The 20234-nt window shown below is 41.4% G+C and overlaps 1 protein-coding gene across 5 annotated transcripts in view; it reads right to left on the bottom strand.

Annotated features, from left to right (window-relative positions):
* The window catches only part of lyst (lysosomal trafficking regulator), a 45347-nt gene extending 25339 nt beyond the window's left edge, over positions 1-20008 (bottom strand). For 2 of the 5 annotated variants that reach the window (XR_013787546.1, XM_079472454.1), the window contains exons 1-13: positions 19945-20008; positions 19188-19418; positions 11856-11947; positions 9119-9305; positions 8404-8494; positions 5750-7835; positions 4542-5529; positions 4247-4408; positions 3336-3495; positions 1992-2218; positions 1426-1492; positions 1103-1212; positions 133-496 (exon numbers count right to left, since the gene is read on the bottom strand). Coding sequence is in view for 4 of the 5 variants with exons in the window: in XM_079472454.1 (XP_079328580.1) it covers positions 133-496; positions 1103-1212; positions 1426-1492; positions 1992-2218; positions 3336-3495; positions 4247-4408; positions 4542-5529; positions 5750-7835; positions 8404-8494; positions 9119-9305; positions 11856-11947; positions 19188-19298 (4645 nt within the window). In the remaining variant the exon portion in view is untranslated. Of the gene's footprint in view, positions 1-132; positions 497-1102; positions 1213-1425; positions 1493-1991; positions 2219-3335; positions 3496-4246; positions 4409-4541; positions 5530-5749; positions 7836-8403; positions 8495-9118; positions 9306-10704; positions 10807-11855; positions 11948-19187; positions 19818-19944 lie in introns of those variants that run through there. The other 3 variants (XM_079472456.1, XM_079472455.1, XM_079472457.1) reach the window with 3 other exon arrangements.
* Positions 20009-20234: the final 226 nt, after the last annotated feature.

Here is a 20234-nt window from a genome sequence, read left to right as displayed (position 1 = left end):
CTTCCTTAAGCTAGATGGTTTTGATCATGATCAATCAATTTAACCCAAGATACACTTTTGAAAACCAATAATACGTACAGTATATTAGTATTTTATACCATAATGCAAGTGAATAGCAAAATCAACACTTGCCCCTCTTAGATGGTGCGTCTTCATCCGTCACAACTCGTACCCATAGCGTGGCACTGAAGCCACTGGCCATGTGAGGCCAGCAGTTCTGTCCCATCAGGGGCAGGTGATAGGGTGCTGTATGCCAGGGTGATGTACGGAGGTGACCCGGCCTGTCCGACTCTCCATCACCTCTGCCTAAGGGTAATTTACCCCTCAAAAGTGTGTTTACTCCACTCTTACTCCCAGCTGTCCCGTGGGGCCTCATCCCAGGGGAGCTCACTCCTGCAGCCCCTGGGCAGGGGATCATGGGAAAGGGCATGAAGTACAGGGGTTCTGTATCAGAGTTGGCCTCCACAATCTGGAGAATTCCCCTTAGCAAGATCTCCTGCAGATTTGAGAAACGAAAAGTCCAAACAGTCAAGTCCCCTTTTATGTTTAGGAAACCTGAAGGGGTGCCTGAACCTGCTTTCATAATGCTGGCGTGTTTGGAGAGTTTACCAGGACGCGTGCTTAGCGTTTTGTCTTAGTGTTATCCAGACGCTAGCTCTTTGCTATAACGATACTGAGGTGTTTTGATTGTTAAACTGAGACACACGCACATTACTGCAATGCACCAATGTGTACTGTCTTTTACACCTCTGTTGAAACCAACAAAACCAAAGGAAATCAAGAAAGAGGAAGGTGAAGCTAAAGAGGAACTAAGACTGGAGAAGATCTGCTCCGACGTTAATATCTGATGCTCACAAAGAAGGATTAAGTAGCACAGCTGATTCATATCAACAGCTTTAAACAAATGAGTATATTCACCTTTCTCTGCTGTGTAAAAACAAACACTTGAAATAAAGAGCTCAATCTGATATTATTGGTCAATAATTCATTTCATTGTCTGGCAAAAAGAAAATTAAAGATACTTAATACAATGATATATATTCATGTATTCTGCATTTCTGCTGTGTGATATCTGCATTAAATGAACAGAGACTGTTCTTACAGTGGGCGGAGTCTTCTCCAAAAAAAGGCGGGTCAACAGGGCGAGTTCTTCAGCAGTGATCCTGTTACTCAGCATGGTAACCAGCAGCTCCACGAGCATCGTCTGACACTCTGCAGAGTACAACACATTTAGCAATTTGCATTAAAATATAAACTCTATTTTTAGGACTGTTTTATCTGAATGTATTACAGGGTGAGGCTCCAAAAAGAATAGCTAAATACCAAACAAATACAAAAAAGGCTGGAGGTGTTGCTTTAATTTGAGAAGGAAAAAGTCTGCTTAAATTCACCCATAAAGTAAAATGACTGAGTGAATTGATGCACCTTTATAGCAGGCATCTGATTGGCTGAGAATGTTGTGAAATCCAGTGAGAACGGCTTTAACTCCCCCCTGTCAAAACAAAGAGATTAAAAAGCATGTTTCATCATTTTAAAGAATGCTCCAACAACAAATCCCAATCAACTGCTAATCACATCTACAGTCTCGTTTGCTTTTACAGCTTCCTCTCATCAATCTTTAATATGCAGATCATCCATTTATAGTTTCTGTTTATCTGAACATTCCATCAGTAAAGTGGGACTATCTGTTTGCTGACCAATCGCTGATGAGGGCATGTTCGAGAAGCCGGTTTAATCACAGTCATTGCTGTTTGGTGGCATGACAAGTGTGTAATTTCTATGACACTGTCATCAATCAAACAGTAATGACTGTGATTAAAGCTTAAAGAAAATGGCTTAAGGGTTTGGAACTAGATTAACTCCATCTTTCAACCAATCCAAAGCAAGATTTAAGAAGATCGCTAACAGTGTAGCATCAATGTCTAGAGCCCGTCCAGTCACATCATGCATAAATAAAGCAGTTTTGTCATGAGATATGGAGACTGACTGACCTGCTGGTACAGCAGCGCTGCATTGCTGCTGTGGCTTTTGATGGCTCCTAACAGACTCTGTAACACATGACCAAGAACTTCCAGATCCGGTGAGCCGCTGGCTAACAGCTGCAGCTCCATCAAGCAGATCTCCGGAAACAGCAATCGCCCGCGGCCGGAGCCCTGAGGCACACCTGCCATCCCAAATACACATTCCTCCAGTGCTGCTCCGGCTTCCACCTTTATCCCTGTCACGGAAACCAACGACACACCAGCGACTGTAAAATACACTACAACAACTCTCCCTGATGCCAACAGAAGAGAGAAAAGATGCAGGCGGTAGCAGAGCGAGCACACAGCAGAGATCTAGCTCAGTAAAAATGAATTAAGCTGATGGGATTGCACCGGAGGACCCACATGATTTAACTGCAAACTACTCTGCATCTCCTACGCAACTTCTGCCTTTAAATTAATGGAGTTCTACTTTGCATCCATAAAGGCTTTCTTACAAACACACACACATACGCACAAATGGACCGACAGTTAAAGAGAGGCGATTTTAAAAGCCAGGTCATCTCAAAACCCACCAACCCAGATCACATTCATTTCTCTCTTTCAAACACAGTGATGAGAAGCATAACAAATGTGAACCGAATATTTTGCCATTTTAAGCTTTCCCTTACTTATAAATTATATTAACCACACAGCCTGATGGGAAAGCAAGTGACCTTACATAATCATACACACATCTGCGCATGTTACAGATCTCTCAAAAGCAAGGGTCACAAGACATGGCTCATAATGCGAGCGACTTACATCACAGCCGTAGGAAACAATGACACCATTCTCATGGAGAGCGAGCCAGCACTGCATGTGACCAGAGAACAGGATCACATAGCGCTTGACCACACGTTCACTCGGTCAACCTGAATCTGACCGGCTAAGACCGGCTGCTGCAGAAACTTCTACTGTCTTCTGAGCATCTTGTCCTTAGGCATGCTAGTCCATGTCGGTTTTAAGATGTTAACATTAGAGTAATAAACCCTCAGAGCTTAATATATTTTATATCACTACACACACACACACACAATATTTTTATATCCTGAAGACATTTTAGCTTTTCTATTTAGCTGTTGGGTGCCATAAAGCATTGGTTTAATTAAAAAGTGCAGCACTCATTGAGAAATAAGATTTTAAATCAAATATTACATTTTGATTTACTGTCACACAAGAAAAACTGATGGAATTGATTTTTACAAGGAATCCCCCCCTCCACCAAGCACTGCAGGCAACATCACCACAAACACACAAATCAACAGCGTAACATATGGTTCAATATAAGCTAAATGTACGCAACAACTGTACCTTCCTCCTGACGGGTGGAGTCTTCAGGATTACTTTCACTGTCTGCGTCATAACCTTCCTCCTCTCCCAAGGGTGGGACGGCACTCACCTGAGCTTCATCTGTTTCCTCAGACAGATCACCTGCTGGAGGAGCGACCTCACTGCCCACCTGACACTTCTGCTGGACACAGACACAAGACATTATAAACTACCTAGAATTCAAATATCCATTTACACGATTGTGTAAATTAAATGTTTAAGCAGAAGTTAAAAGCGGTGACCAAAATCCATCTCTTACACATGCAAATATAAAGATATGAGCTTCTGTCATTTTCTCAAATACCAAATAACACACTGCATAGGGAGTGAATAAATGAAAGCAAAACCAAGACATTGAACTCTTACCTCTTAGAAAATTAGCTCTTTTTAAATCAATACAAATTTGCATTGGAAAAAAAATCAAGTGCAAAGAATCCTGATATTGCTTCTGGTGTCGCTTTTGATGGAAAGAAAGTTTGGGGTTTCAAAAAGCTGGTAATGTATAAAAAAAAGGGGTTGGTCACAGGACCACATCAGCTGACTGTTTCAGTATAAAATATAGCCTCATGTGCCCCACGGCCCCTATGGTGCTTAATCACACGCGCTCACGCACGCACACACGTCTGGTTCATTATCTCAGTCCATAGGCGTAATAAGTTGTATACTTTACAAACTGTATATTTTATCCCCTACCCCAAATCCCCAACCTAAAGATCGTAGAAAACTTTTTGCGAGAGAACTTTTAGAAGTTGTAAAACAAAATATAGTGTGAGCCGCTGTGGTCTACAGACATGTATAAGACGTGTTGGCTCACTGGGACAGCTCAGGTCCCCAACCGTAACCACCACACCACGGCTTCAACAAGGGTACAAAGCATTAAAAAAACGTAATACCTTATCAGGCTTTTCCTCTGTCACATCTGGATTGCAGAACATTTCCGCCTGTGCTACTCGCAGCAAAGAATCAAACAGACAGATGGCCAGTTCAGAGTTCACCACTCCAGAGCGAGATAGCTGATCTCTCACCTCACACAGGGTTTCCTCCACAGACTGCAGCTATGAAAACATAACAACCATCAGGAATGAGTCTCAATCAACAGCTGTTTTAAACTTGCTGTATAGACAACATCATGCAACATTTCAAAACACAATACATGCGTTTATGAAGTAAGTCAGCATGTGTGGTTACCTGGAAGGAAAAATCGGACTCAGGTCTCTGCAGGGCTGAATTGGCACTGTGGAGACAGATCGCTAGAAGAGCTTCCAGCAGTCGAATGCTTTGTATGGGCCATTCCTCTTCGAGCCGGTGTGCTGGATCACTCATCCTACTCTCCATCTGTGAGGGGCTCAACATGTCATTTAGATCATGCCCTTGAGTCGTACCTGCTGCTGTCGCTGCAACATCTGTCTGTGTCGTAGGAGCTTGAGTGTCGGTGTGGGATGGACTAGCTTTGCCTTTATTCTCTTTCTTATTCTTGACTTTACAGTCTTTGTTTCTAGAGGTGAGATTCTGGATGACCATTGTCATGAGGCGTGAACACACATCCAGTCCTCCCAGTCTGAAAAACTGCCTCTGGAAAACCGGACTTGCCATGTACACCCAACGGCACACTGACCAGACATCAGCAGCCCTTCTCACCTGCTCTTTGGAAGGGAGAGCAACACTGTCCGGGGAGAGGCAGGGCAGACGCCCACCCAGCGGTTCACTAGCTGTGCTGTCATAACCTGAGGTATCCTCTGAGTCATTGGCAGAGTCTCTGTCAGAGTCTGCCTCTTTGCTCACGCACAGAAAGGCCACACACAGAAAAAGGTTGACTGTGTTCAAATGCGCCTCGCCTCGGTTGCGGCTCGTTCCTGGTAAAACTGACACTTTTCCACTTTTGCCCTTCGGCTGTGGGCACGCTTCTTTTAGTCCTTCGTAAAACTTAATGAGGCTCTGTGGGCCGTCGCCAGCCCCACGTGAACCCAGTTCCTCCATGAGTCCAAGGATAGCCCCTCTCTCCAGGAGGTCAGATCTTTCTTGCTCCTGTACGGCAGATTCTGCAGGATGATGCCCTGCATGCAAGATCAAGGTCTCGAACACTTCCAGCGCCCATGGACGAGTGCAGTCCAAGTAGATCAACTCTGTGGCTTGGTTCAGTCCGTTACAGCTCAGGAACAGATCACGCACCACCCGGCTGAGTTGGAACAAATTGAGAAGTCAACAAAGATTTAGAAAAATCTGAACCAGAGCACATTATAGTACAAGAAAAGTATGCAAAATTTAATATCATGCAATGCACTGTAATATACTGTAAAGCTTCGATAAGAAATAACTGAGTAAGAAATAACACTGAGAAAGAGATCAAATACAGCAGAACTGATGCACCAGAGAAAGAGAGTAAACACAGTCAATACCTTGACTTTAGCAAAGCAGGCAGGGTATGAAGATAAACCAGCAGTACGTCTACAGGAAGGCAGTGGGTATGATAGCTGCAGATCTGGCTACATGTAGTTGACACACCAAGCTGCTGAGCATGATGGGTTAGCTCCACCCCTCGCTGAAGCACAGGGTTAAAAATATGAGTGTACAGTTGCCACTGCACTACTGCATTGCCCCGCAAAGTCAGCTGACATACATGACCAGCAATCTGTTGACTCAACTGCCAGTCGTTCCCAAACACAAGTTCCTGGTAGGCCTCTAAAGCATCCCACTTCCACAGCATGTCTTCAGCTCCTCCGCTGGGTAGGATACCTTGGGAGCGATAAGAAGGACATGGGGATGTTGATAAGTTAGAATCTTTTCCAGGGCCACAGCTTTGCAAAGTCTCTTCAAGACCCGGAAACTGACTGCTATCCAAAGTACAAATGTTACAAGAGGCAAGTTTAGCTTTTTCGGATGGTTGACCACCTCCGAGTTGTTCTAAGACAAGTCTACTGAGCACACTGAGCACGTGAGACTGGTAGCTCCGCAGTCCCGGGGCCTGAAATGCCTGAAGCAAAGGCCCTATGACAGACCTGGGGTCCATACAGCAACAGATGCCGACCGCTTGCACTCCTGCCAGCACCTGCAGCACAGCGGGACCTGAGGGTGAGAGGCGCTGGAGCAGGCGCAAACATTGGTGGGCACAAGCTGCAAGGCAGCAGCAGCGTTCAGGGTATAGCACTTCTCCATCACGTCCTTCTAAGTTTTCCTCAAAGGGGTTCTGTCGGGCTGCCTGCTTGAAAGCTGACACAGGCAATCCAGAGAGGTCACGATGATGGTGCAAAAAATGGGAGTATTCGCAGCGACGGTGCCGACGACGTGCGCAGACAGACTGGTGTAGCTGCTCTGACTTGGCCCTCTTGACCGCACTTATGATCTTAAGCACACCAGCTACCAGACATCGCAGACGCTCGGATGCTTCATTGCCGAATTCTGAATCTCGGGCTCCTGCTAAGGCTTCAAGACGCAGAGCAGTCACCTCAAACAGCTCCAGGCCACGATGTTGAACAAACTCGTGAACTAACTCAAGAGACTGACTAAAGAAAAAAGGATTGGGAGCAGAGACCTGCAAGCAACCCAGCAGTAGCTGCAAGACACCCTCAAGGAGTTCTGGCAGTAGCAAAGCTCGGTGACGGTACCTTGAAAAGGAAAATTCCTCCTGTATTTCCTGCAGAGTCTTCTTCGGCCTCGGAGCAAAAGGGTCGGCTTGCCTTTCTAGACAGGCACGGATTTTTAATGTGGCTCGGAGGAGGTCAGTCAGGCTTCGCCGCAGATTATCAGGCAGTGTTTCGTTCTGACCCACATCCACAAACATTAAGTGCAAAATGGTGCGTAAGAGCATTCTCTGAACAAGTGCAATTGGTTCCTCGGCCCAGCCTCCAGCCAGCTCATCGACCCCACCGCCGCTTCCGGGTCCACAGCAGTCGCCAAACTCTGCAAGTATCTCTGTGAGTGTGGGAACAACGCTGACTGCCATGCCTGGGTTGTGATTGATGGTCATGTCAAATTTGCAAACTTTTTCCAGAAGAGAAAGCAGAACATGGCAGAGGTCAAAGGGAGAGTTCTCCATGCGGTTGAAGATCGAAAGAGCTGTGGGGTCTGTTAGCATGTTAGCGTCCAGTGTGTTGGAGCCAAACGGCCTTATGTGAGGTTGAGTTCGCTCAACGGTGCTCATGGTATCAGGAGTAAGACGTTGTGATGGTGCTTGAGATGGAATGTTGGACTGGTGAAGCTGGCAACTAACACGAAAGGTCGAACTGTGAAATCGTCGATGTTTGCTCCCAGAATGTGTGGTTTTATCATCAGAGTTGGCATCAGAATCCGACGTGGAAAGCTGAGATTTGCGTGCATCCCTTACAGAGTATCGCTGAGTTGTTCTGCGTGACCGCCGTGACTTCCAAGAGCCAGATAAACGTTTGCCAGAGTTCTGCACATCACATTTTTCTTGCCCCGCCTTAAGAGGAATGGTCCTTCCCTCCTGGCACAGAAACACCTCTAGTAGTGAAGGCAGGGTGAAATCTAAACCAAATTAAACAAGGAAAAGTAAGAAATAAGGTCTACATTTACATTTGTCTCGACGAGCTTCAACCTGTGTAATTATAACAAGTCATGGGGGCCTCTAAAGGTGCACCATTACGGGAACTAATAAGCAAACAATTTGAATAGGAGCTGCTAGAAAAGATTAGCATGTCTACACTAAATGGCTCACGTCTCAGGGTCAATGAAAGCCCCCAGGTTATTACTGTACTGTTTAATAAATCAAGCCGTTTCATGGTCTCACTTTTTGTGCACAAAGTCAGCTACTTAACAATTTATAAAGTCCTTCTAAGATCAAAATCCCCGCCATCAGATGCTTAATAAAACATATTGTAAGGAAACATATCGTGTTTCCAGATGAATACAAAGTCAATGTGGAATTCAATAGCAGTACTTAAATATTAAACAAGGTTAAAAATGATGTGCTAAAACCAAATGGATGTTTACAATATAGCTTGTAAAAAAGGCAAAGCTAACGGGTCAAAAATTAGTTGCCTTATGTTTGTTCTGAATTTTCAAAACAATTAGTAGTTTAGAGACGCTCTCTTACCTGGGGCTTTCTCCTCCTGTACAGGAATCTTCCAGACCAGAGGTAGCAGAGACAACAACAGTGTAAGCAGCTCTTCCCGACAGGTCAACTCCTATGCGACAAAGGTTTAAGACGGAGAGGTTAATTCAGGATTTAAATGAGATTCCTCACTCTATCTCTGCAAATCTAATCAACAACAGTCTTCCAGGATTGATGACCAGTCTGAAGAAGCTTACTTAAGACTTCTCTCCCTTCTGCTGCCACGCAAACAGTAGACACACACAGACTGGAACCGAAACCTGTAGAGATCTTTTAAAGGTTTGAGTCTAAGAAGGGTTTGTCGGACACAAGGGATGATAGCGCACCTCTAAATACTGGTTCCACCCCGAGCGAGAGAGCATTCTTTACATGGAGGAGAGAAAGCACTCTGACAAGTGTAAATTAAAAGCAAATAGAGGAGACAGCCTGCCACTGTGTCATGTGACCACAGATAAACAAGCATCTGACAGCTAGTTAATTAACATAGTGGATGAGGAACCACTATACAAACATACAGGCCATTGATGTCGTGTTGAGGTTCTGAGAAAAGGCCCGTGAGACATTTCAGACATGATTCATTACAACTCTCACTTCAAAGAGAGAGAGAGACAACATTTGTCTATATGGTAAAACTGAAAATAAATGAAATATCTCGTGTAGTGTTTTAGAATATCTCATGAAGGGTTTTTGGGCTGACCTGATCAATAACATAGTCCAAGGTGCTGAGGAGCAGGAAGCCACGCCCCCGCACCAGGTACTCCCCCAGGGCCACCATGTGACTCTCCTCCTCGTCCTCCGCCCGCTGGGCCACCGCACTACACAACTGGTGCACATCTGTCAGGAACTCCCGTGCCAGGGTGTTACTGGCCCCACTCATGTCCGAGCTGCAAACATAAAATACATGTTAGACATTCCTCATGTTTAACAGCTTTGCACCAGTTTATATTAAAAGCAAGAAACTGATTTCAGGGTTTTTCATATTCTAAGCTAACAACACAATCCACTCAAATATGGGTGAGATAGTCCATTCTCAATTACTATTTGATGTTGTTTTACTGCATGATTGTAATTATATTTATAGCCACATTTCTTTCATGCAGTCTGGAATCACCTTCTCAACAAAGCCCTGACTTCATACAGTCTATAAATGATCTGTTAAAAAAAGCTTTTATATCAGGAGCATCATTTAAAACACTGCCTACCATTTGGGCCCTATTTTACCAATCTAAGTGCATAGTCTAAAGTGCACTCAGGGCGTATCCGAATCCACTTTTGCTAGTTTGACAACAGGAAAACAGTCCCTGGCGCATGGTCTTTACGGGTTGTCCTGATTCTCTTAATGAGTAATGGGTGTGTTTTGGGCATAATGTGCAATAAACCAATCAGAGTATCATCTCCCATTTCCTTTAAGAGGGAGTTGCACTCTCGCCATGGCCTCTTTTTTAGACCAGCACGCCCATTGCTATTTAAACAACGTTTCGCAAGAAGGGAAAATGATAACTGCGTTGGGCTGAAACCAGCAAAAACACTTGTGCCGCATTGGGCCCTAGGGGTTGAAACAGGTCCACCTACATACACAAATTGATTGATGATCAATAACTTCAATAACAATAACTTCAATCTCACAAGCCTTGTGCATGTACGGAGCACAGCCTCCATGACCTCATCAGCTCAATCATTTGGATAATGCAGCTATAACTCTTCTAAACCAAATCAGTAGATTTATGGGTTGGAAGATTTATGGTCTGTAGACACCGACCCAAGCGTACAGTATCACATCAAACAGTTATTCAATCTTCCACATCACCGCTGGGCAGACATCTCACTTTACCAAACGACATTTATATCAAAGAAACAGCCCCAAGACTTAAAAACTAGTAAACCTCAGTTCTTTAGGACCTGAAGAATGAATCTCACTAAACATGAACTGAAAATGTATTTTAAATAAAACAGTACAGCCCTTTTGGCATAAATAAAAAAATGACAAAGTGAATGAAATTTTGTCAAAAATGTCATGAAAAAATACAGTAAGTAAATATTCGGTTTCGCACACATTTTTTATAGTTCTTGTACAATTGTGTGGTAATATTTATTTTCACGTAGCATCAATGTTTTAGTGCATATATTTATGTATAAAACACCTCTTCATCACCATACATCAATCTAGCTGACATACCTCCTACAACGTGCCCGATGAGGAACTCAAAATCACCAACATAATCCACTAGTAACAATTCCAGCTATATCATCCGTTCATGGTAACTGTACGTGTCCTCCACTAACCTGCAGGCCTGAATCCACACGCCTGCGCGATTTAATAATGACAGATTTTTCTGTCCTGTGCTGTAAATTCCATTAAAAAGACATTTGCGCTCCAGATTTTGAGTTGATCAGTGCATCACATGAAAGCATGTGATGTCACATGGTCAAGCAGGGGCCGGCTGTGAAGCAAACCTCTGGTCAAGAATGAGAATCTGACATTTGTCTGATGCTGAAACAAATTGATTAACAAATAAAAAACTAAAAGCAATAATGCAATCCCCTTTTCTTTCTATAATGTTATTCAGGCCTCGTTTGGTTTGGTTAATGTTATCTTTGGAGTGTCATTCTGTACATTAGAATTAAGCAATAATTGTATGTGCAGAAAAAAGCTTACATCCGGTTCTTCTAAAAACCTCCAATACTGTCCTGGAGTACCACATAAATGAATAAGCACAGGTTACATTCAACAAAAGTCTATTTATTACTAAAAGAGGCGATACAGCAGAAACAAGGCTAGAATTATTATGTATCAGAGTGATGTTTAACAGAGCATCTCTGTGTACCTGCATCCAGCTGTTAACAAAGTAATTGTTTTCTCTCTGAAATGAGATAAACCTTTCCAAGCGATCAAATTGTTTCATAAAGAGTGATCACACGCTATAATATCAGTCTAATGCGCTTACATCAGAGGGGCATTGACTTCTTTCAGTTCCTGAGTTTTGGCTCGTTCCAGGAAGTGCACATGATCACAAGATGAAGATTAGGAGCTGGAAAACATGCTTAATTGAGTGCATGGCATGAAGCCACTTCTAATTGCTGGCCTCAATCAGGTCCTCTCAGCACAATGCAAATTAACATGAGCTCTTGCGGCTGGTCACTATGATTCTCAGCTCATCTGGCCACGAGGTTCAATTGACTGAAGTGAAGGGGAGATCTCTAATTGGGTGTTTACATAAAAACAAGATCAAAGATGTCTAAAACAGATACAGTGATCTGATATTAATGTCGGAACAGATATCATTTTGTCTACAAAAAATGTGATCCGATCAAAAGACCATGATTCTAAATTATATTATGAAAAAGATTATGAGAATCATTTCCGTCATATATTATATACACTGTCACGTGGAGTCATTGTAGTCTGATCCAGACCGTTAAAGAGAAGCATTTACCAGAACTTCAGCGCATCCTTTCCTCTCGGCTCGCTGATGTGTCGAACACAGTGGAACAGACACAGAAAACTCTCCAAGCACTGAAGAATCACCTGAAACGCAGAAACAATGGGTAAAGATTTTTACAATTATCTGAAGAAAATGTGAGTGATGCTTGATGATATAAACTTGCCATCAATCACTTTTTTAATGTAATGTAGATGTTCTGGCTGGACTGAAGAATGAGTGCAAACATTCTGTATATATACGTATTATATTAAACTCTCATTTCAAAAGATCAAGACAATTCCTGTATTTAATGTCTCTCCTTTCTAATGCATCAGACATTCTCTTATTTAATCCAGGGGATTTCACCCATATAAGACATTGATCCAGTATTTCAGCACATTCACTCGAGCAGCGAGCACTCAAAACGTCCCAAGACTTCTCTGTTAGTCGTGTCAGCCTCCATTTACTGGAACAGACACAGAATAATCACATTACACAGAACAACTTCCACTCACATGAGCGGGTGCACAAAATTACTACAAGAACAGCTGCTTACACTAAAGTGAGACTACACACTCAAAAGCATGGAGGACGTAAATACTGTGTGTGAAAAAGCAAAAAATACTTGGATGTTCTGAGAGTCAGAATATGTCACACTTTTTTACATACCAAAAATAAATGTAAATAAGACCTAAATAAATAAACTTGGTGGTCCGATCCTTCAACTGTCGGCCGTCACGCAGATGTCACGGCGGTTGTTGCGACAGGATGAGCATGCTACAATAATCCACGTGACAGAGTTGAGCTCATCATGTGGGTCACAGAGATCGACTTTAACATCTGACAGAGTCACTAATGAGATTATAACACATTTGCACTGTTTTTGAGACTTTGACCACGGACCTTTTAGTTTCATTTAGTAAATTAATAAATAAATATACATTTCTTAAATGTTTTTATCTTTGTTGCCAGTTTGCATTTAAACATCTCAAATATACGGTATGTTTGCTTTATTTGGGCGATATGGTTTTGATAGAAGTAAACTGACAGAAGTCATCCATCTAGATGTTAGTGAAATCATTTCTAGGAGACTCAATTTGCTTTCAGTTTTACAAGATCTGTACAAACAACTCACTTCCTATTGAGATTACACTGACCCATCTGTCACAAGAGAAACACATACAGCACTGATGCTAGAGATAATAAGGTTCTAAGGTAATAAGGTACCCCATTAGGGTAAGAGTGCTTTCACACCTGACTCATTTAATACGGTTTAATCGCACCACAGTTTGATTTTCTTCTTGGGCAGGTGTGAATGCAGCAATCGCACTCGAGTGCGCACCAAAAACAGAACAAATTTAGTTTATAAAAGTGTAATGTGGATGTTGCCAATAAGTGATGTGGATGTTGTACTGGTACAATTAAAATTAAAGTCCCCGGGAACCAGAAGTTTCTGTATTTTGAAGCATTTCCGAGTGAAAGGGAATTTCGAATGAAATTGAATTGTGGCCGTGGCTTTCGTCTTTCTCTGTGATTTAATCAAGCTGTCTAACATATGTCATGTAAGATGGATAGTCATTACAGGAAGGAAGTGCATTTTCGGATTTTAACTAAACATTATGAGGGCACACACATTTTAAAAAGAGAACGACCCACATTGATCGACTATTTACTATAAACGCTGCAGTATTTCATGAAAAAATAGGCATTGTCATTTTTTATTTCACTTGGATTTTAAGGGTTTGCTTAACTTAAAGGGTTTCTGGCAACTGACCCACTAACTTCGGTAAAACGACCAGCAAACGTGCTAGTGAGCTACACACTAGGCTTAGGCAAACTAAGCAGTCGCTTTCTGCTGAAGTTTAAAATACAGTATATATTTTAATATTTTAATTCAGACAATTTTGCAATAATTATTAAATGTGTCTTCCCAAATGTTTATTTTTCTTTCTCATGGAAGGTTGCAAATGCTTTGTATAGTGTAGAGGTGGAGCATGGTGGTAGGAGGGCAGAGCCATTGGGGGGTGACAATGGGAATCTCGCCTGGGGAGCCCAAAAGGCTAGAACCGGCCCTGGCTACATATTAAACTACATTTAAGGGCACTAGAACCATAAAAAACTAAAATGGAACCTCAAACCTGACTGATTTGCAAAGATATAGGCAGCAATTGTGAATCATAAAAACAGAGTCATACAAACACACGTTTTCAATGTGTTGGCCAAACATTAGTGTTTCAGCTTTAAAGTCAAAACAAAGTTCTTAAACAAAAGATTTTACTGCTGTAGCTATACACGTTGTTAGTGGCAGTATCACAGGTTTACAGGCAGGGTTACTTAGAGTCACAGAGGTCATGAAATTAAGCCGGCTTCAGAGACTCACCAGAGAATCAGGGTCCGGCTATCTAATGAAAATCAGAGTAGAAGGGATCAGCCACAGTAACAGCATCAGCAAGGGACTGAAAACATGGGACTCAGGAGAGAAAGAAATGACAGATGAAATTATGAGATGAACAGAAAGTTATAATGATGCTACATGGTCAGAAATACAAAAGGAAAGACAGAAAGAAAAAAACAAGTAATGAAGTACTAAATAGTGCAGCGGGTGAAAGAGAGCGAGTCTATTAAAACTGTTTCGTGTTAGTATCAGACAACCAAGTAGATATTTCAGCAAAAGCACATCTTTCTTCTCAAAATGGATGTGTATATTTTCTGGGGTTGAGTCATTTCGCAGTAGTTCATTGCATGTTGCATGCTGGGCATCATATGGTATCTGGAAAGCATCTAATTAACAAGTTCTCACTTAGTTTTCATGTGTGAGACATGCACAGCAACACATGGCGGTGTTATATTCTTTACTTGAGCCAGTCTCAAAATAATTTAAATGTATTTGCAGAAGTTCATACTGCTATTGCAAAAGATCAAAAGGAAGTGTATAACCGCCAACCAATAGGTTTAATATTGACCGATTAATACTATAAGTGAAACAATTAACAAGGTATGTTGAATTTAAATATATATATTTTTGTTTAATAATAATTTTAATAAAGATTTTTCTCCATAACTATTCAATCATACTTGATTTAAACATTCTTCCAAATATATTTCTCTGTGTTCATCACAGATACAGTAGACAGATTTGGAAAAACGTAAATGACAGAATTTTCACCCTTTAAGGTTCATCACCACTCACCAGCATGCGTGACATGCAAAAAAATTAAATTGACTCAAAGATTAAATCAGGGTTGTGTGCTTGTGCTACATAAAAAGACATTGCCACTTAAATAAATAAATTAATAAAAGTGCATGCACACAGTTTGGCCACTGTAGTATTTTAGAATGAAAGAGAACATGTATGCGCACGCCTGCGAGATGACTTTATATCAACACAGTAAACAAACACAATGGTAGCAATATTATCAAGCAGTATATACACTGGTTAAACTGAAGACATGACAACATGACGATATTTGAGTTTGTAACATTTTACATTTAGTAAATAATCTTATATTTCTACACATGTTTCTGAATGATATTATGCTGTAAGTGAAAGCATAAAAAAAAACATGAAAAAAAAGAAATCACGCTTTTCACATTTAATCAAATGAAGTTTCATGTTTAATAAAACATCTAGAGGTCTCGTTTGAGAAGAAACTGTACTTCTGTTGTACAGGAAGAGGTAGGGCCATCTATCACATCACATCACAGACAGTGCCAGCGGTGGAAACATGACTCAACAGACAGAGATGAATTATTCACGGCATTGAGTCAGTTAACAAGAGCTCATCACAAAACGTGCAACCAGAAGGACAGCTGCGAGGGTCATGCCTGCCTTTACAAAAGCAGAAATACACGATGATCAACTGAAGCAAGCTAAAGATTCTGATTTAGAAAGGCCAGTAACAGAAGCCACATATAGACATCAAACCTTTAACTCCTGGCCTAATAAAAATGCATAAGAGAAAGACTCAGACCTATCTTTTATCTTCTCTCTTATCATAATATATGCCTGTATGCTCCGCCCTTTGACCTCGTTTAACCCCCAGCTGGATAATGACTCATAATCTTCAGGCAGACCATAGAATCAAGGGCTCAGAAATATTCTTGAATCAGTCCAACTTCCTATTTATGAGGAACAGTTAATTTTGAATTGAATTGCAGTTGGTTTGTTTTGATTTAAGACACAATAACTCAAATATCTAAAAATACAGCTAAAAATACAGCTAAATACAAACTAACACAATTCAAACATGATAACAATTAAAAACATGATATTTGAAAATTGGTGTCAACAAAACATCTAGTACATAACCAATATAAACTACATAACTGTTTTAGGGCTGATCATCTGCGTTCAGTACATATTTCTAAATAAGTCCCAGAAACGCTACATTGCTTTTTCTACATAAATGATCAAAATCACACAAGAGCCCCACGAGGCAAGACAAATATTTCAATTAAACTATTGCATTAGCTATTATACCCAGCACTAGTCGTGAAAAGCAAATATTAAAATCACTAACTTACGCACGATCCATCAACATTGTTCCAGAAAACTAAAATGAAGAATCTCACTCAAGAGTTAGATGCTCGAAAAGCCACAAGAAGTGACGCAAACTGGCAGCAAGCATCCTGCCACAGAATGACATTTCTCTCATCAAGATCACATTAAATCACATCTGAAAACATCACATGATGTTAAGCTTCCTCATCGAGGCACTTAAAGCAACATTAACATGACGAATAAAACACCAAACGAGAGTGACATGCAACAGCGTGTTAACAGTTCTCTGAACTTTCACTTTGACACAAACATCAGAGGAGGTCACAATTTTACTGTACACAAATCACAACCTGAACATTTTCATCCTAAACTGAACACAACAGTCACAGTACAACTGAACAACTTTACCAGATGGCTTCAAATTATTTCAAAGGATTTTCAAGGAACTAAAGAGAACCCGCCAAAACATCAACAAATGTTACATAGTCAGAACAGGGTGTCAAAGTCATATAGAGGTGTTGAGCAGAAATGTTACTGAAACCATATCAAGAGGAAAGTGAGAAAGTGATCACCTATGACCACAAAACACGTGTCAACGACACACATGCTTACAAAACTTTACCTAAGCACAAGCAGACCCTCTAAAATCTTACACCAATTGACAAAGAAAGACGCATCAGGAGCTTATGTGTTATTTAACAAATGACAAATGTATCAGACACAGACAATAAGTATATTTGTGTATTTATAGCATTTAGCAGATACCTTTATCTAAAACAACAAAAATGAGGAAATCAATGCCAATTCAATGATTTGTTTGAAGGAGGCGATAATATGAGAAGTGCTGTACAATGTTACAGTCTTGGTTTGAAACTGTTTGGGTGTTTAACACGCTACTGCCTGAAATTAAGCCGTCACAAAAAGTTAAATCAAAGTAATCACAAGTAATTAGGGTTGGGAATCGTTCATTTCCATTCTGCTTATTGATTTCGATTCTCAGTTTCGATTCCACAGTTGAAGTAAAACATTTAGATATCAACCTGAATGGTCATTTAACCTGCTTATTGACTTGTTTGCAAAAATATGTATATATTTCCGAGCACTGTTTTGTCTATATATACACATAGAACCGTTTTTTCTGATTTATTACATTTTGTATTGCCATAGTTTAACTACATCACGGTTATGGTGCTTTTAATGCAAATACTATAGATAAACTATGCTTACCATGGTAAAAATATTGGTAATTTATTGAGATTTCACAGATTTTACTTTTCTGAAAATATGCACACAGGAATTGATAAGAGGATTTCAAATTAAAATCTCAAGTATCCGATTCCAGTTCCTTTTGTTTCCATTCCGATTTCAAATTGGAATTGATGTTCGATTCCCAACCCTGCTACAAGTAATCAAAGTAATCACATAGAAGGGCAATTCTTTAACAGCAGACCATCGACAGTTTACTTTGTCAAGTTCACGAAGGAAGTGAGAGTCAAACTGACGTTCAAAATATCGTTGTCCGGGGTTTCTCTGCACTATTCTGAGCAGCTGCTTTGAGCAGACACGTCAGAAATAAACATGATTATAAACAACCTGAAGTGCATGCATTGATGCGATTATGAAGGTACTTGTATCTCAATGCATTCTATCAAGAGCATCTAGCTTTATGGTTCATCTGAAAGAAGAGATAAGTTCATAAACCACAGATGACAGTATTAGATAAATCCCGTATCATTTCAGACTCATTCACTTCTCATCCCAATTGTCCTGTTATGGTCTATTTAAAGGGGTCATAAGGTGTGAAAATGTGTATTTCTGTGTCTTTGGTGTGTTATAAGTTGCTCATGCATGTATTAGACACGTAAAATTGCAAAAATGAAAGTGTCAGATCAAAAGATGCATTCTATCTAAAAGCGAATGCTCACCCAGACCTGCCTGAAACACCTCGTGTAGCCACACCCCCACAAATCTACATCAGCTCGTGGAATGATTTGACTAAGACCGCCCACATGTAAACACAAGTAAGGTGGGCGTACCTGTCAGAGGCGTTACATTCCCGTCACACGCTTGCAGTATTCGAAAAATAACTACACACTGGTTAACTGGCCAATCACAGGGCACCTCGCTTTTCAAAACCATGAGCTTTGTAAGCAAAAGGGAGATACAAACATGCACGGTATGTGGAAAATACGGCGTCTGTGAACCTCGAATCGTGTTTACACATTGAATCACATCTAAAACAAACAGAAATATTCGTTTTAGCCGTGTCATATGACCCCTTTAAAAGGAAAGTTCAGACAAAGATGATAAGAATAAGAAAATGTCAACCCTGTGTGGATTTCTTTCTTCTGCAGAACACAAACGCAGATATTTTGAAGAATGTTGATAACCAAACCTCATTGAACCACATTGACTCCATTGTATGAACACAAAACCACTCAGACATTTATCAAAATATCGTCTTTTGTGTTCCACTGAAGAAAGAGAGACATTCAGGCAAATAAATGATGACAGATTTCTATTTTAGGCCGACTTTGCTTTTGATAATGACAGAACAGAGAATATTCTTCAAACATCAGGGCCCTGATTCACAAACAAGGCTTAAGACGACTGTGCCTTAGTTAAATTAGGATATTTCTAAGTCACTTTCATTGACATGACCGATGTGCACCTTGAGACAAAACGATGGCAATGACACATTTTAAGATATGTTAGGGCAGTAGATTTAAATGAAGACGGCTCAAAGCTCTTTCGTTTTAGTCTGGGACCAGGCTTAAGCCTTGTCTGTGCAGTAAACTTTGTATTTTCGTGTCCACTGCAGTAAGTCAGCAGTCGGGTCTTACCTGCAGATCTGCTCCGTGAGAGCGGCAGTCCACGTACTTCTCCCAGGCCCGGGACAGATCAGCCAGGTGTGGGCTGGCCATGTCCAGCTGATGGTCTCCGGCTTGGATCATCCACGGAAGATGACGGGGACTCTAAACTCCAGTGAAATGTGAAGTGGCTGCACTGGAGGGCCGCGTCATCTCGCCGGCGGTCCGTCCGGATGAGGGAGAGTCCGTTAAATCCGTTACTTCCTTCGGGAGACAACTTTTCACATTTAAAACGTACGACTGGCGCGAAGTCGGTTGCTCGCGAGACCGCTCATATCGTCATATTCCGTTTTCGCACGATTGTTTAGTCAAGTTTTTTTAGTCAGTTTATTTCTGTGGCGCGTGATATTATATGTTCGTTAGCTAGCTTACAGTTACTGTCCAGTTAAACGGCGCAAGTGGACAAACGGGACAAGAGCAATGACATCAACAGAGCGCGCGGAACACAAGTTGAAGCGTCGGACTCAACGTTAACGAATTGTACTACGATTAAACTGTAAAATGATTAGCGTTTGCGTTATATTAGTGATATACTAGCGAATATCTGGATCGTGTCGCGCAAACGGCAGACGCAGAATATCCCGCAGCGTAGGCTAGCAGTCATTGATATACTTCTGTCAGATATGAGATAGCAAAACGTCAAAAGCTCGTTTTTGTCGTCGTATTCATACCGTCTGCATCAATGCAACATTTAAGATGCGTACGCTTGAATAAATGTCGATATACGTACCTCCAGTCTCGCTTTAAACATTATACACAAGCAGTTTACAAGACAAAAATCGCATGCAAAACACTACAGGAAATAACGCCCAGAAAACAGCATCCGAAGCCGCTATTGGTTCACATGACGCTAACCTCCTGTCAATCAAGGCAGTGGCCTCAGAGGTCGCTCCCTCTCACCGATCATTCGAATGACGTCAACCGTGTCTCCCAAAGTGGGCGGGGATTTCGCCTTTCGCTCGCCGTTTACCGCGGTGGGCGGGGTAATGTGATGACGCTATTGCGCAGTGGGTCGGGGAG

This window comes from Barbatula barbatula, assembly GCF_947034865.1.
Source record: "Barbatula barbatula genome assembly, chromosome: 14".
Lineage (NCBI taxonomy): Eukaryota > Metazoa > Chordata > Actinopteri > Cypriniformes > Nemacheilidae > Barbatula > Barbatula barbatula.
Note: the sequence above shows the minus strand (reverse complement) of the source record. Positions and strands in the feature narration are given on the sequence as shown.